Raw genomic sequence first — 13,049 nt, 5'->3', positions numbered from 1 at the left:
GTTTATCAGAAGGACTTGAAGTTCTGTCTATTCATCACAAAAGTTAAAAACATCTGATTTTTTTAAAAAAAACAACCTTTTGCTTAGAAATCGCTGTCATTAAAGAACACTATCCTCTCATTGTGTTGAATTGATATTCAATGTTTGGGTTTTTTTCCCTCCCAAGGTTTCTGAAATAAATGTTTCAAATCAGATCACAACACACACAACAGGAAGAACCGCGTGGAATCATGTGCAGCAGCACATGTAATGAAACATGTAGAAACAGGACATTTAAGGGGGTGGGTTTCCGTTAGGATCTGCAGTTGTTTCCTGACCTTGTGGTTCCACTGGCTGGTGGGGGGCAGATCTGTCACCTCTGTCCACCCCCACTGGGCGTTACACCCGCCCTGGACATCCACCTTTATTTATCCTGGATGGGGCTGCTGGGTGTATATTTTCCTCACACCCAGTAATTCCAACAGACTGATGACAGGTCAGTTTCAAAGTTAAGGACTTTGGGACTCCTTTTCTTTCAGGTTTTAACACTGAAATACGCTTTTAGTTGAGATCCTTTCTGCATTCTCCACTCAGATATCAATAAAACTTGAAAAACTTGTTTTTGGATTTACTGTGAGAAAACATGAGTCCCCCCCACCCCACCCCAGTTTTCCGTTGAACAAAAAGGGTTCATCAGCAGTCCACAGAGGGTTAATCTGCATAAACATATATGTATAGGTTCTGCAAGTTCATCAAGTTGTCAATATGCATGCAGATTATTGTCCTAAAAAGCCCAGGGGATATGAGGAGTGTGTGTCAGTGTGTGTCTGTGAGACTGTGACAGTTATTTTGTTGGCTTTCAAAGGAGCTAAAATATTTTGGGGCTTCTTGTCTTTTTTTCTTCTCAACTGGACTACATACCTGATGAAGAACTCACTGAATAGAGGCGCATGGAGGAAATTTTACTTCTATCCAGGCTTTAATTTACTCGTTTCCAGCTGAATGTGGAAGAAACATAAAAATGGGACATCTGAAACAAGAATTTCACCGAGATGTCGAGTCTACCTGATGTTGGATACCGAGCAACATCGCCCCCATCTGGCAGTTTAGGGAACCGCAGCAGTGAAATGGATCCACGTGTGTGACAGTCGGTTCGGTGGGAGCCGTGTTTTTGTATTTCATACATTTGTTTGAACATTTTCTTTTCTTTTTTTTACATTGCCATGTTATAAAAGTTGCCACATTTGGTGTGAATGATGATACTAAATACATTTGGTGTATGCTCATCATTGTATTCCATTCATCTCTCTCTCAAGTAAGCCACTGATTACTGTTTGTGTTCAAGAAGAAATTTTTTTTTGGTCTTGAATGAGATTTGCGATGGGTTTGTTTCCCCTTGAACAAAAGTATGGTGTTCCTGGCTGTGTGGCCCGGGGGGGGGGGGGCACCGCCTGTATAAACAGACTATATGCTTCAGTAACAACAGTAACAACAGTCCATTGACTTCTCTTCAGACTGTAAGAAAGAAGGATGAAGAATCATGCAAAAGAGAGGGGACATTTACATTAGACTGTACGAGGATCAAGTAGATTTCTATTCATTTGCATATACAGTACTTTACGAATCCAAATGCATCCCCTGATACCTTAACAATGCTTATCTCCTCTGCAGACAGGTGCGTCTCCTTTTCCTTCTCTGACTTTGTTCAAGTCTGTTTCTGCATTAAAGGGATGCTCCTTTAACATACTCCTCTACAGGTCCAGAGTTGGCACTGTGCGTCAGTACATGCCACACAAAAACATTTTTTTATTCCTTTAACCTTATGGTATATGTAGATAGTAAAGGGAGCTGATGTCAATCAATATCGGAAATAATTGGTAATAAGGTACAGGAGGTGGAACATAAGAAAATAAAACTGTAAATCAAATTTACACTGAAGTAAATACTTTGAATGACAGGATACTGGTGCTGTTTTATATTAATGTATTATTTAAAATGTATTTATATTTATTTAAATACAATCATGCCTTGAAAAATATCATTTCATATCTAAAACTAATAATTATGAACGCTATCGTGTTAATAATTATTTTCTACCTTTCGTTTCGCTCACCTCCTTCTTCACCGCTATTGGAGGAAAAGTCCTTATGGCCCGCCTCTTTTTAGTTCTAGACCAATAGAAAAAGGGAGGAAGTGACTCGGAGACTAGGATGCGAAAGGGGGAAAACGACACTGTTCTACATTGTGGTTTAGAGTTTACTTCCGTCAAGTAGTCACACTTAATATTTACATCCGTCTTACCGTTTCAAAATAAGTGTATGCATGATTAGCATGTACTTTTTTGGTTAAAAATATCACAGATTTTTTATCACTTGAACTCAATTGTTATAGAATAAGTATTGATATTCATACACACGCTATGAATACACGGATTCCGGTACGAAAACGCTATCGTTATACGCTTGTTACGCTATTATTTTGAAGGAAAATTAGATAGTTTCCGGCTCCGACTTTCGTTTAACAAAATTGACTTATTTACCTGGTTGCTAGACGACTCAATCTGTAACACTCACTTGAACGTCCAAATGCATGTCGATAAATCGTCAGTTTAACGAATTTTAGAAGCTATTTTGAGCAGTAATTCTTACCGGCTCGTCACATGGATAGTACGTAGTGTTAAAGGCGAGAATCGGATTTATATCGCTGCTAACATCTCTTTTGTTATCTTATGTTTTTACTACTAGCAAGACGGTCAGCCTGAGATGCGCCTCCGATGATCGCAAGCAATGAAATGGTTGCGCCTAAGTTTCCTAACTTAACTTTATATTTGATTTTTAACTTAACTTTATATTTGATTTTTAACTTAACTTTATATTTAAGTTGAATCCAGTTCAACCGTGAAGATGTCTCAGGAGGCGAGTGATGTTCAGACAGATGAAGACTATGAGGAGCTGGTGAGTCCATAGCTTATAAAACTCAAATCCATATATTATTATTATTACATAAAATTCCAAAACAGCATCTAAACAGAGAATCTATCAAACATTTTGTGTTGTGAAAGTGTATTTTGAAACACCTTTAATTTGGATGTGTGTCAGGAGCAATCAGATCCTGGTTTGTTTCCTCATGAGTTTTTATTGTTACCCTTAGAATTAAACTTTTCCTCATCCCTCACTGAGATCTCTGTCCAAACTAGGTGGAGGATGGCTTTTCTTTCTCCGCTGACTTTCTGGAAAAGGTAAGCGTCACTGGTGTCACACATCCCTCTCTTAGCAGTCTTAAGACGCTGTCTTCAGGGCAGGGCGCTGCTCTAATATCCTGCATGTGCTCCATCAGAAATCAAAAGGGAAGAGATCTTCTGGCAAGTCTCCTTCTTTAATAGGTAAGTACCATTTTTATCCAGATATTACAAAAAAAACAAACGATTGACTCTGAATTCCATGATGTGTGTGTGCAGGGTCTCCATACCTCACCAGTATGAATGTGAACCCCAGAAGAGTGGTGGTGGCGGCCTGGAGACCGCCGAGGTCGTCCCTGGGGGACACCAGAGGTGACACGACTGGGGAGGGCGGGTTGGCTCATCTCAGGTCCCTCAGCAACGGCCATGGTAAGTTCACAGAGAGGTGTCTGTATCCAACAGGGATGTGGCTGCAGGACTCAGATGTAAAATGTAAAGAGTGATAAAAGCAAGACTTGGACTTGTTTGGTTTATTTGGTAATTTGATTCATGAAAATAGCTGCCTGCTGATGGGAATTAACCATTTATGTTTTGTCTTTCCGTCTCCTTGACCAGAGTGCAACGTCACACCGAAGCTTCTTCAACAGACCTTGAGCACAAGGAAACACCTCCACTCTGAATCCAGTGGTGAGCGAGTGTGTTAACGTGCCAGAATGGGAATCTAAGTCAGGAAAAGTTCAGAAGAAGAAAGTTTTAAAGTCAATTTCTGTGCTAAACGGACGAGTTTCCAGTCGACTGTCAGCAGACGGTGGACAGAGATGATCCACTTGATTATGAATCCTCTCCCTGTTTGTCCACATGTGTTTCAGGCTTCGCCTTCACCACGGGTTGCTACAAAGACAAGGAGGACATGCAAGAAGAGATTGTCCACCTCAAAAAGGTGAGAGAATGAATAATACAAAAGGAATGCAGTGACTTCAGTTCGGTATTTAATGCGTTATGTGTTGGGGTTAGGGTTAGGGTTGGTGGGGTGGGGTTAGGGTTGTCAGCAATGGCCGAGAGCAGTGTAGAGTTATTTCTTTACGTATGCATTCTTTATGCTGTGAACGTTTCCTTCCTGTCTTTATTGATGTGAGATTTATTACTTATTTATTTTCTCTGCAGACTCTCCAGGTACAAAAGACCGATAACCGACAAATGAAAGCCAAACTGCGCCGTCTGGAGGAAGATAACGCTAAAAGAGAGAAACAGATAGAAGAACTGTTGGATCCCACTAAAGTACGATTACAAAAGCTGCTCAGGTTTTGTCGCAGACACTTTGAACCGCAGTAATTGTTTTTATGAATGTTTTTATTATAGGGATCTGAATATACTCGAAGTTTGGTGGATAAGAAAAAAGACGGGAGTGTGGTGAGTTTGTCCAGTTCCAGTTGTTAATTATTCTGCTTGATCTTAAGAAGATTTAGTTAAATTGATTTTATCCATCAAGGTTGTCAATGGGCTGAAACAGAGAATCCTGAAGCTGGAACAGCAGTGCAGAGAAAAAGAAAATGCTCTGAGGTAAGACACTTATAAGTCTGTTTGGTTTGTGTATGGAGCAGCAAAATATTCAGATTCTCTTCTTTCTGTCTCCAGTAAACTCCAACGAGAGCTACGGACCACCAACCTGGAGGAGCTGGAGATCACAGTAGAAACTTACTTAGAAGAGGTTCCATCCACACTTATTTAATCTGAAGATTTTCTCCACTGATTGATTAAATGTTTAGTCTGTGAAATTTCAGTGAAAGTGAGAAGAGCTCAGAGCCCAAAGTTGTTGTTTTTTTTGTCCAACCAAAAATCCAAAAGCCAAAGATTAAGAAGCAGGAACCCAAAAATGTTATTTAAAATCAAAAATGGCTGAAACTATTAATCTAATCACTTTTTTTAGACCGAGTAATCAATCAACAACCTAATGGTTGCAGTAACTTGCAGGATATGGATTTTCCAGAGTTTCTTAAATAAGCACAAAAACTGGGATAAACCCACGCTCCATGGCTGCTGTTCGTGTCCTTGCTGTTATACCATAGTTACGTTGGTGCTAATCTGAGATGATAAAGTTTGTGTCGCCTTTCAGATCCAGAGGCTGAGGATTCTTCTAGACGCGTCAGAGAAGAGGTACACACTCCTCCTCTGAGGTGTCAGCCAACATAGTGAAGTTCTTAGACAGGGTTTGCACCAGAAATCCGTCGCTCCTGCTTCAGTTCCCTCCGTTTCTCTGCTGCTTCCTGTCCGCAGCAGTCGAGCAGAGAGCAAATGCTCCCAGAGGCAGCAGAGGGCGTTAAGCTCCACCGTCCAACGTCTGTCTGAGAACCTGAAGCAGCTCCAGCAGGAGAACGCAGCCCTCAGGGGGGAGCTCGATACGGGCCCCCCCGCAGGAGGAATCAAAGGTGGTAAAACATCACTGACACCCCTCGTCTTGGTCCCCAGAATGAAAGACAGTCGCCTTGTTTATTCCTCCGATCAGAATACAGGTAGTCCTCAACATACAAACACTCGTCTTACGAACATTTGGAGATAAGAGCAAACGCGATATTCAACACTCATCTAACTCGTCTGTTGGATGCGCTTAAAAACTGGTGGAGAGTTCTTTGAGAGTTCTTTTTCTTCTTTTTCTCCTTAAGAATTAAATTATAAGGAGCAAAAGTTTATCATAAACAAATCCAAATTCAAAACGATAGCGTGAATCACGAGTGACCCATGACAGTAGAAATTGGAACTATACGTACGCATTTTAATAAGATTATGCGTCTTTTTATTTAGTTATTGTACGTTAAGATGATATTATGTGCTTTTAATAGTTTCCAAGTGATTTTAAGAGTCCAGTATTTGTGGAGGACAAAAGTTGAGTCGAGTAAAATGACGAATACTTTTTTCTTTTCTGCGTATTTTTTAAAACCAACGTATCATCGAGAACGACTGAACTTGAAACGACCTGTATTTTATTTTATTATGGGTCGTTTTTATGTCCTATTATTGTTTCTGGTCAGTCTGAGGGAATAATACTTTTTTATTTAGAGGAGTAATAACATTTAAATTACCTCAAATGTCAATTATAGATTATAAATTAATAAATAACGACTTATGAACAATTCAGCTTACGAAAAACTTGTTGGAAATAATTGTGTTTGTATGTTGAGGACTATCTGCTTTCGCTTTTTTCTCTGAAATTTTTTTTTGTAATTTCCATGTCATGAATTCAATCCTTCAAACAAAAGAAACAAATGATCAGGTAACCTGCTGTTCTCAAACTCATTAATATAAGGATGTGTCTGCGTCTCCTAGGTTACAGAGAGTGGAGTAAACAGAGGCTGTTGAGAAGGCTGCTTGAAGTGGAGAAGGTTAGACAAAATCCATGTCAACACACACAGTCACATGTTTCCTGTTATCACACAAGGAGACGTCACACCGACTCCTCTCTCCTCCAATCAGAGGCTGGAGGACAGCAGGAAACACACCCATTCGGCAAAGAGCAGCAGCCAATCGGATCGGGGGACCCAGACCGTACCGACCGAGATTCTGAGATCTACCATGGCAACAGAGGCAGTGGTCTCCGTGGGAACGATCACGGAGGGATGGGAGGAGGCGACTCATCTGAGAGAACGCCTCAGCCGATTGGAGGAGGAGAGGGCGGAGCTAGAAGAGACGCTGAGGAGTAAAGAGTGAGTGAGCGGCGACTTAAAGTTCAGTCTCTCTGTTATGTAAGTAGAACATGTTGAATATCTGATGTCACTGCACATATCAGGGAAACCAAGTGATGGTTGCTATGGAAACAGAATCATTGATTCTGGTTCTTTAGAGTGTTTCTGTGTTCTGTTTGTGTTTTCAGTGATGAAATCAGAAAAATAAAGGGAGAAAGAGAGTCGGAAAGAGAACGATGGGAAGCGGAACGCGGCAAAGAATGGGAGAAACACACGCATCAGCATAAGTATGTTTCTGTATATCTCTCTATTCTGATTCTCTTCTAAAACAAAAGAGCTCTGATCTCATTTTAGAAAGCAAAAGGTATAAAAGTGAATACTTAGCTAACATGTAGAAAAAGCGTATTGCTGACCATGAGAACGTCTGCTGTGGCAGCTGGTCGTGTTTGGTCGCTTGTTTCTGTGTTGTTTAGTTGGTTTTTGTGTTTCCCAGACAGGAGTTGGACAAGTTGAGGGCGAAGATCCAAACTCTGAAGGACAGAAGCAAAGCGGCCCGATCTGAGCTCCCCTCATCCTCAGCCACGCCCCGACAGGAGAAGGAGGAAGCTACCGCTGGAGAAGATCGGGAGGAGGGAGAGGAGAGGGATGCTGGGAGGAAAGAAACGGAGGAGGGTGACGGAGGTGAACGGTCAGAAAGAGAGGAGAAGGGCAGAGGGAAAGCAGCGCAGGTCATTCAGAGGAACTGGAGGAAACACAGGAACAAGGTAGGGTTCAAACCCCAATGAAATGGGGACACAACTCCAGACACTCCTCTGTTTATCTCCACCTGTCTTTATTCTGCACCAGGACATCGTGATGCTGCAGTCAGCGCTCAGAGGACACGTCCTCAGACGGGACCTGCTGAAGGAAACACAGGTTCAAATATCACCCAAATATCCTTCCTAATTTTCTTCTGCCTGTAGCTCCATCTCATCCTCGATTCTTTCTTTCAGGCTGTAGAAGCAGCAAACCTCAGTGATGCTGGATCCTCCATAGGAGCGGAGCTGGATGCAGTTGCCATGACAATGATACAGTCTGCCTTTAGGGGTCACCTGGCCCGCTGTAGTCCGTCAGCAGAGAGGTGAGTCCTGTTTGCGAGGAAGACGTTTAAGGAAGAGATTTTGTCAAGCAGGAATTCTGTGTGTTTGTGTGTGTGTGTATGTGTGTGTGTGTGTGTGTGGTTGTGTGTGAATCAGCTCCGTGTCACCTGTGCCTCCTCTGATTGGTAACAACTTGCCCAAACCGGTGCCGAGAAGATCTCGCTCGGCTCACAAAGGCAGCACAGCAGGTGAGGGTCACACACAGATTGTACATATAGAAATGTATATATTCCATACATACATTTTTTTAAATGATAAAATAATAATAATAATAATAAAGTATTTATATAAAATATGTCACTCTGGTCACTAAGGTGCTTCTCCCGTCCATAAGGAGGATGAAAAGCAGGGTGAGGACGGAGGTCCCTGGCTCACGTCTAGCGCTCAGCCCTCCAGGATGACACCAACGACAGGTCAGAGGTCACGTAACAGTTTGGGTTTTGTCAGATCGGAATCTCCACACATAAAACACAAGTACATGTTCTAAGCTAATATTAGCATTGATGCTGGGTCATTAAAAACAACCTGCGCCGGTGTGTCTCCTGCAGAGCCAACAAAGCTTCACGACACAGCTGATGGCGCAGCGGCTGCCGTGGAGTCAGATGACTCTGATGACATCATCGTGTCTCCGTCACGTCCAATGAGAAGCAGAGAAGTCTTAAAGTTATAGATGTCTTGTCTGGATGCATGTGATAACTGGGATAATCCAGTATTAAGTTAGGGTGATAAATAGAAAATGTTTGCTGAATTCTGCATTCACTTTAGTTTGGATTCTTCTGGTTTATCATGTCAGACAAATAGCCCTAAGTGCCTACAGCGTGGATTTTCAAATTAAAAGTCCAGTTAAGCAATAAAAGTACTAATTTCTCACTGCTTCATTGGCCAAAGTATAACACAATATAGTACTGTATTCCTGTGGAGTTCAGAGGTGTGAAATGAAGCATACTTTAACATGCCTGACTTGTAACATATGAATGTCAGTACACTAAATACACTTCATACATACTGGGTCATTCTGAGGTACGACTGAGGAGTGATTTTCAGCTGATGCACTATTGAGTCAAACTGTGAATAAATTAATAATCATTCTGCTGCAATACTAAACACGTGGAAGAGTGGAGAGCAGGTCCAGTACCACAACTGTTTGTGTTCAGAAACAGACGATGGTGATCAGGATGGAGGTCAACAAAGAGGAGTACAGTTTTCCCCACATGATGTGTGTAACTAAAATATAATAAAATGTTTTTTATCATTTAACCTGCGTTTGGTGTAGCTCTTTTCATACACTGTAAAAAATATTGATGTTAATCTCTTGAAGTATCTGTTGAAGTACTGGACAAGGAACAATTTTGTGTCCTTTCCATCTCAGAAACGGACATCAAAATAGAAGAACGAGGAGATATTCGATTCTTAGTTTTAAAAACCCACCAAAAACAACTAAAATTCAACCAACTTTGACAAAAAAAATAGGATTTTTTTTTATATCCGATTCTGAAACGTTAATATAATTAACAGACGATGGGGGGCCAAGGGACCACATACAGGTTAAAACACCTGTCGTCCTCCAGAGGTCCGAATACTGACAGAAATTGCCGATTTTGTGATAGGATTTTCCGACTGTCCACATTTTAGCGTAATTACCGAGGCTCTAGGGCTCTGTGTGGTGAAGTTAATTTACATTTACATTTCCTAATATCGCTCACCTCAAAACATCTCCAGTATCTGAGAGCCAAAATGAGGAAAGAGAAGAACCGGGAGGTTCTGGATCAACGGAACCAAAACCAAGGAGAGGAAAAGTCAAAGGTCACGATAGCAAAAATAAATCACCTGTGTCAGAAAGTCACTCTGAAATGTACTCGAGTAAAACTTATCTAGAATTTGACACATGTGGGAAAATCTTTGACTATAAATCCGTAGAAAAGCCAAGAGGATCTGCACCGGTCAGAGGAGCTCCAGTCTGGAACTGGAGGAGCCTCCGTGGATTAAGGAGGAACAGGATGAACTTGACACCAGTTGATGGAACTCTAGTTTAATTCCAGAGCGTCCACGTGAGAATCCACGTGGATGAGAAGCTGTATTCCTGTCGGGGAAAGATTCAGCGACCGTTCGGTGCTGAAGCGAAACGTGACGATCCACACGGGCGAGAAGGCCCACGCTTTTGTGACGTGTGGGAGAGCTTTCAGACTAGTTAGTGAATTTAAAAAAACACCTGAAGACCCACACCGGCGAGCGGCACACCATTGCAAGACTTGTGGGTAAAGTTATATTGAGATGACAAAGTTGAGAAGACACATAAAAACACACAGACTGTAGCCTGGTTTTATCCACCGAAAACGAATGTCAAACCTGAAGATTCTGAAACTGCACCTCATGACCTCTGACACATGTGACCTCTGACACATGTGACCTCTGCACACATGTGCTTTTGCAAAATTGAACATGCATTCTTCATTTTTCTCAGCAAAAATGCACCACTTCAGCCAGAAAAATTCACAACCTGGAGAAGAATATCTTAGCAAATACTGCCATCTAGTGGCCATGATAGGACCTGTCCCAGCCTTAACACCCATATTAAAATACATTTTAATGGCTCTGTGTAGCCGATAAAATGAATTCTAATAAAAGGTGTGGAGTCAAAGTCAGCGGAGAGGGGCAAGAGTAAAATAATAAAGAAATAGTAAAATTCAAGACTCAAAAAGAGCTCATCCTGTTCTATGACAAAGTGTTACGTGTTTTTGTTGTTATAAATATTATGTTATATATTCTGTATTGTATTAAATTCAAACTGGATCTATTTACACGTCATGGGTTGCATTCTTATTAGATACTTATAAAAGACGCAAAATAACGGGAGTTATTTTATTCTGCATCCGGACGCACTCCTCCCGTTTCGCCGTTAGGGGGCGCCCTCCGCCACTGTGTGAAGAGCTGGCGCTGCCGCAAAGCCCCCGTCCTCCAGGGCTTTTTAATCGCCGTGTTCGCCTCACGCTCCAGCAATATCATCCAATTGAGGAGCCGCAGCGCTGAAGGCGCCGGACGGACGGTTGTTCGTGGGAAACGGCGCCCGTGGACGCGCGAATCGTTTGGAGCCGAGAGAAGAGCGCAAACGAGGCGTGAGCGCACGGCGGTGATCCTCCTGACCGGGCTGCGGGAGTTTTAACCCTTCATCTCTTCTGATCCCCTCCGCTTTCGAGGGAAGGTCGTCGACAACTGACGCTTCCTGGGTGAAATGTGACCGTCATTTGGTGCTGTTTTGTTTTTGTTTGCCCTCAATGCGGTCGGAACCTCCACCGACTCGGTTGCAGCTCTCTCGGTTCGGCCGCGTTGATGCAGCAGGGCACGGCTGCACCGGAACCGGGAAGACAATAGGTGTGATCTACGCCGGCCTGGATTCCCAACACGACATTCGACAAGACTCTGCATCCGCTTCGGCTCTTCTAGGTAGGTGGTGGTAGTCTTTCCCTCCCCACCCCCGGAGCAGAGCTTCGTGTCCGCGGGCGGATTCCTGCGCGTCTGCCGCCGAGTTGCCTTGACGACTCGGGGAGACTGCGGTACTTTGAGACGGACAAAGCGGGTTAATGTTGGTTAATCCGGTTATTATAGCTAATGAAATCAAATATAAATCGAATAATCGAGTTGACCGACGTGTGTCGACGCGCTCCAGCCGGTACCGGTGGTTCCGGATCGGTGCTTTTACGCACAGTTTTGGATGGTTTTTTTTTATTCCATATGAGCGTAAATAGATGTCAGCCATGCTGTTGTGCTCTAAACGTGTGACCTCACCGGGTGATTTATGGTTGAAAACATGCTGGGGTTGTTTTTGAATGACATTTTTTTTTTTTTTTTTGCGGGGTTATTTGCGTTAGTTTGCTTTGCGTTGCGTAATGACGCGTTTACATGACGCTAACATGACGCATCCGTGTTTATTATGGTGAAAACTGTAGGGAAGGAACAGAAAGGTTCTTATGGATTCATTTAGTGAGTGTTAGTGGACGCTTTTTAATCACAACTGCGCATGCGCAGGTGAGGGGGACAGGTAAAGGCAGAGCGCAGCCAATCCACGGGGAGGAAGAAGGATGCTCCAGGTGTCAACATCCCTGAGGCCTCCTGTTGGGATGCTGAACCTGGACCGGTTTCTGTCTCCTTTTAACCCACTGATGTGGATTTCTCCTCAGCGTTCCAGTGAGGGATCCGGTTTTTTCCGAAGGGGGGGAGGCGCAGCGACAGCCTGAAACGGGATGGCGGCCGTGGTGAACTACTCCCCGCCCTGGTGGGTGAATCTCCTCCACCGGCTGCCCCACTTCAACCTGGAGTTCCAGATGGTGAGCAGCGACTTCAGGCCGGAGGACTCCGAGTACCAGAAGGTAAGGAGCATCTCACCCCCTACCCCCACCCCCACCCCCCCAAACTACTAGTCAGTTGGATTAAAATCCAGAAAACCAGGTGACTTTCAGCGGCAATCGGCGTCCCACGTTTGGCCCTCACGATTTTTGGCGTGGCGTGGGATGACACCCACAGCCGTGAGCGAAAGGGAGGGAGACGTGAACCGAAAAGAGACGGAGGAAGAGGAGGATGAGGAGGAGGGAGGAAGATAAAAAAGACGGTGATTGGAGGCAAGAAAGAGAGCGAGGCGGCTCCCTGAGCCATGGGAGGTGCTTCTGAATCACCCAACAGCCACTTCCTGTGAGCCATTCAGTGTTTAACTAAAGGCCTTTGTGTGTGTGTGTGTGTGTGTGTGTGTGTGTGTGTGTGTGTGTGTGTGTGTGTGTGTGTGTGTGTGTGTGTGTGTGTGTGTGTGTAGCCACTGGAATTTTAAGGACCCCTCTTTTAGGGCTGATTACATACTGACATATTTTAGCAGGCGCTTCTGTTTCTATGACGTTTTTTTTTTTTTTTTAAGGCGCATGGAGCTGCACGCCGGACGCCACGCATGTGTGTTCCGCTGCACGCATCGCTGCGTATTTAGCACTTAGTGCTGTTTGTCGAGGTCACAGATTCCCCCCAGGGGCTTGTGTGTGTGTGTGTGTGTGTGTGTGTGTGTGTGTGTGTGTGTGTGTGTGTGTGTGTGTGTGTGTG

General features: G+C 43.5%; 2 protein-coding genes across 5 annotated transcripts in view; both read left to right on the top strand.

The window, feature by feature from the left end:
- The first annotated feature begins 2,527 nt into the window (after positions 1-2,527).
- iqce (IQ motif containing E) lies at positions 2,528-9,230 on the top strand. Of its 2 annotated transcripts, XM_068321331.1 has the most exons (22): positions 2,528-2,773; positions 2,860-2,933; positions 3,176-3,217; positions 3,316-3,361; positions 3,437-3,586; positions 3,773-3,844; positions 4,027-4,097; positions 4,322-4,435; positions 4,517-4,567; positions 4,647-4,717; positions 4,793-4,865; positions 5,271-5,311; positions 5,432-5,583; positions 6,479-6,534; positions 6,626-6,855; positions 7,023-7,121; positions 7,328-7,598; positions 7,681-7,749; positions 7,827-7,954; positions 8,070-8,161; positions 8,288-8,386; positions 8,522-9,230. In XM_068321331.1, exons 2-22 carry the CDS (start codon positions 2,883-2,885, stop codon positions 8,641-8,643), a joined length of 2,100 nt encoding a protein of 699 aa, XP_068177432.1. In that variant the 5' UTR covers positions 2,528-2,773; positions 2,860-2,882; the 3' UTR covers positions 8,644-9,230. The 2 variants fall into 2 exon arrangements, 1 of the variants encoding a protein (XP_068177432.1); XR_011036900.1 differs by having other exon boundaries at positions 2,528-2,933; positions 8,308-8,386; positions 8,522-8,576.
- A 1,676-nt stretch (positions 9,231-10,906) lies between these two features.
- Positions 10,907-13,049, top strand: part of LOC137599735 (protein tweety homolog 3-like) — a 17,140-nt gene continuing 14,997 nt past the window's right edge. For all 3 annotated transcript variants that reach the window (XM_068320819.1, XM_068320818.1, XM_068320820.1), the window contains exons 1-2: positions 10,907-11,414; positions 12,149-12,337. In XM_068320819.1, the coding sequence (XP_068176920.1) occupies positions 12,212-12,337 (126 nt within the window). In that variant the 5' untranslated portion in view covers positions 10,907-11,414; positions 12,149-12,211. The remainder of the gene's footprint in view (positions 11,415-12,148; positions 12,338-13,049) is intronic.

The sequence above is a fragment of the Antennarius striatus genome, chromosome 8, assembly GCF_040054535.1.
Source record: "Antennarius striatus isolate MH-2024 chromosome 8, ASM4005453v1, whole genome shotgun sequence".
In the NCBI taxonomy this organism is placed as follows: Eukaryota; Metazoa; Chordata; class Actinopteri; order Lophiiformes; family Antennariidae; genus Antennarius; species Antennarius striatus.
Note: the sequence above shows the minus strand (reverse complement) of the source record. Positions and strands in the feature narration are given on the sequence as shown.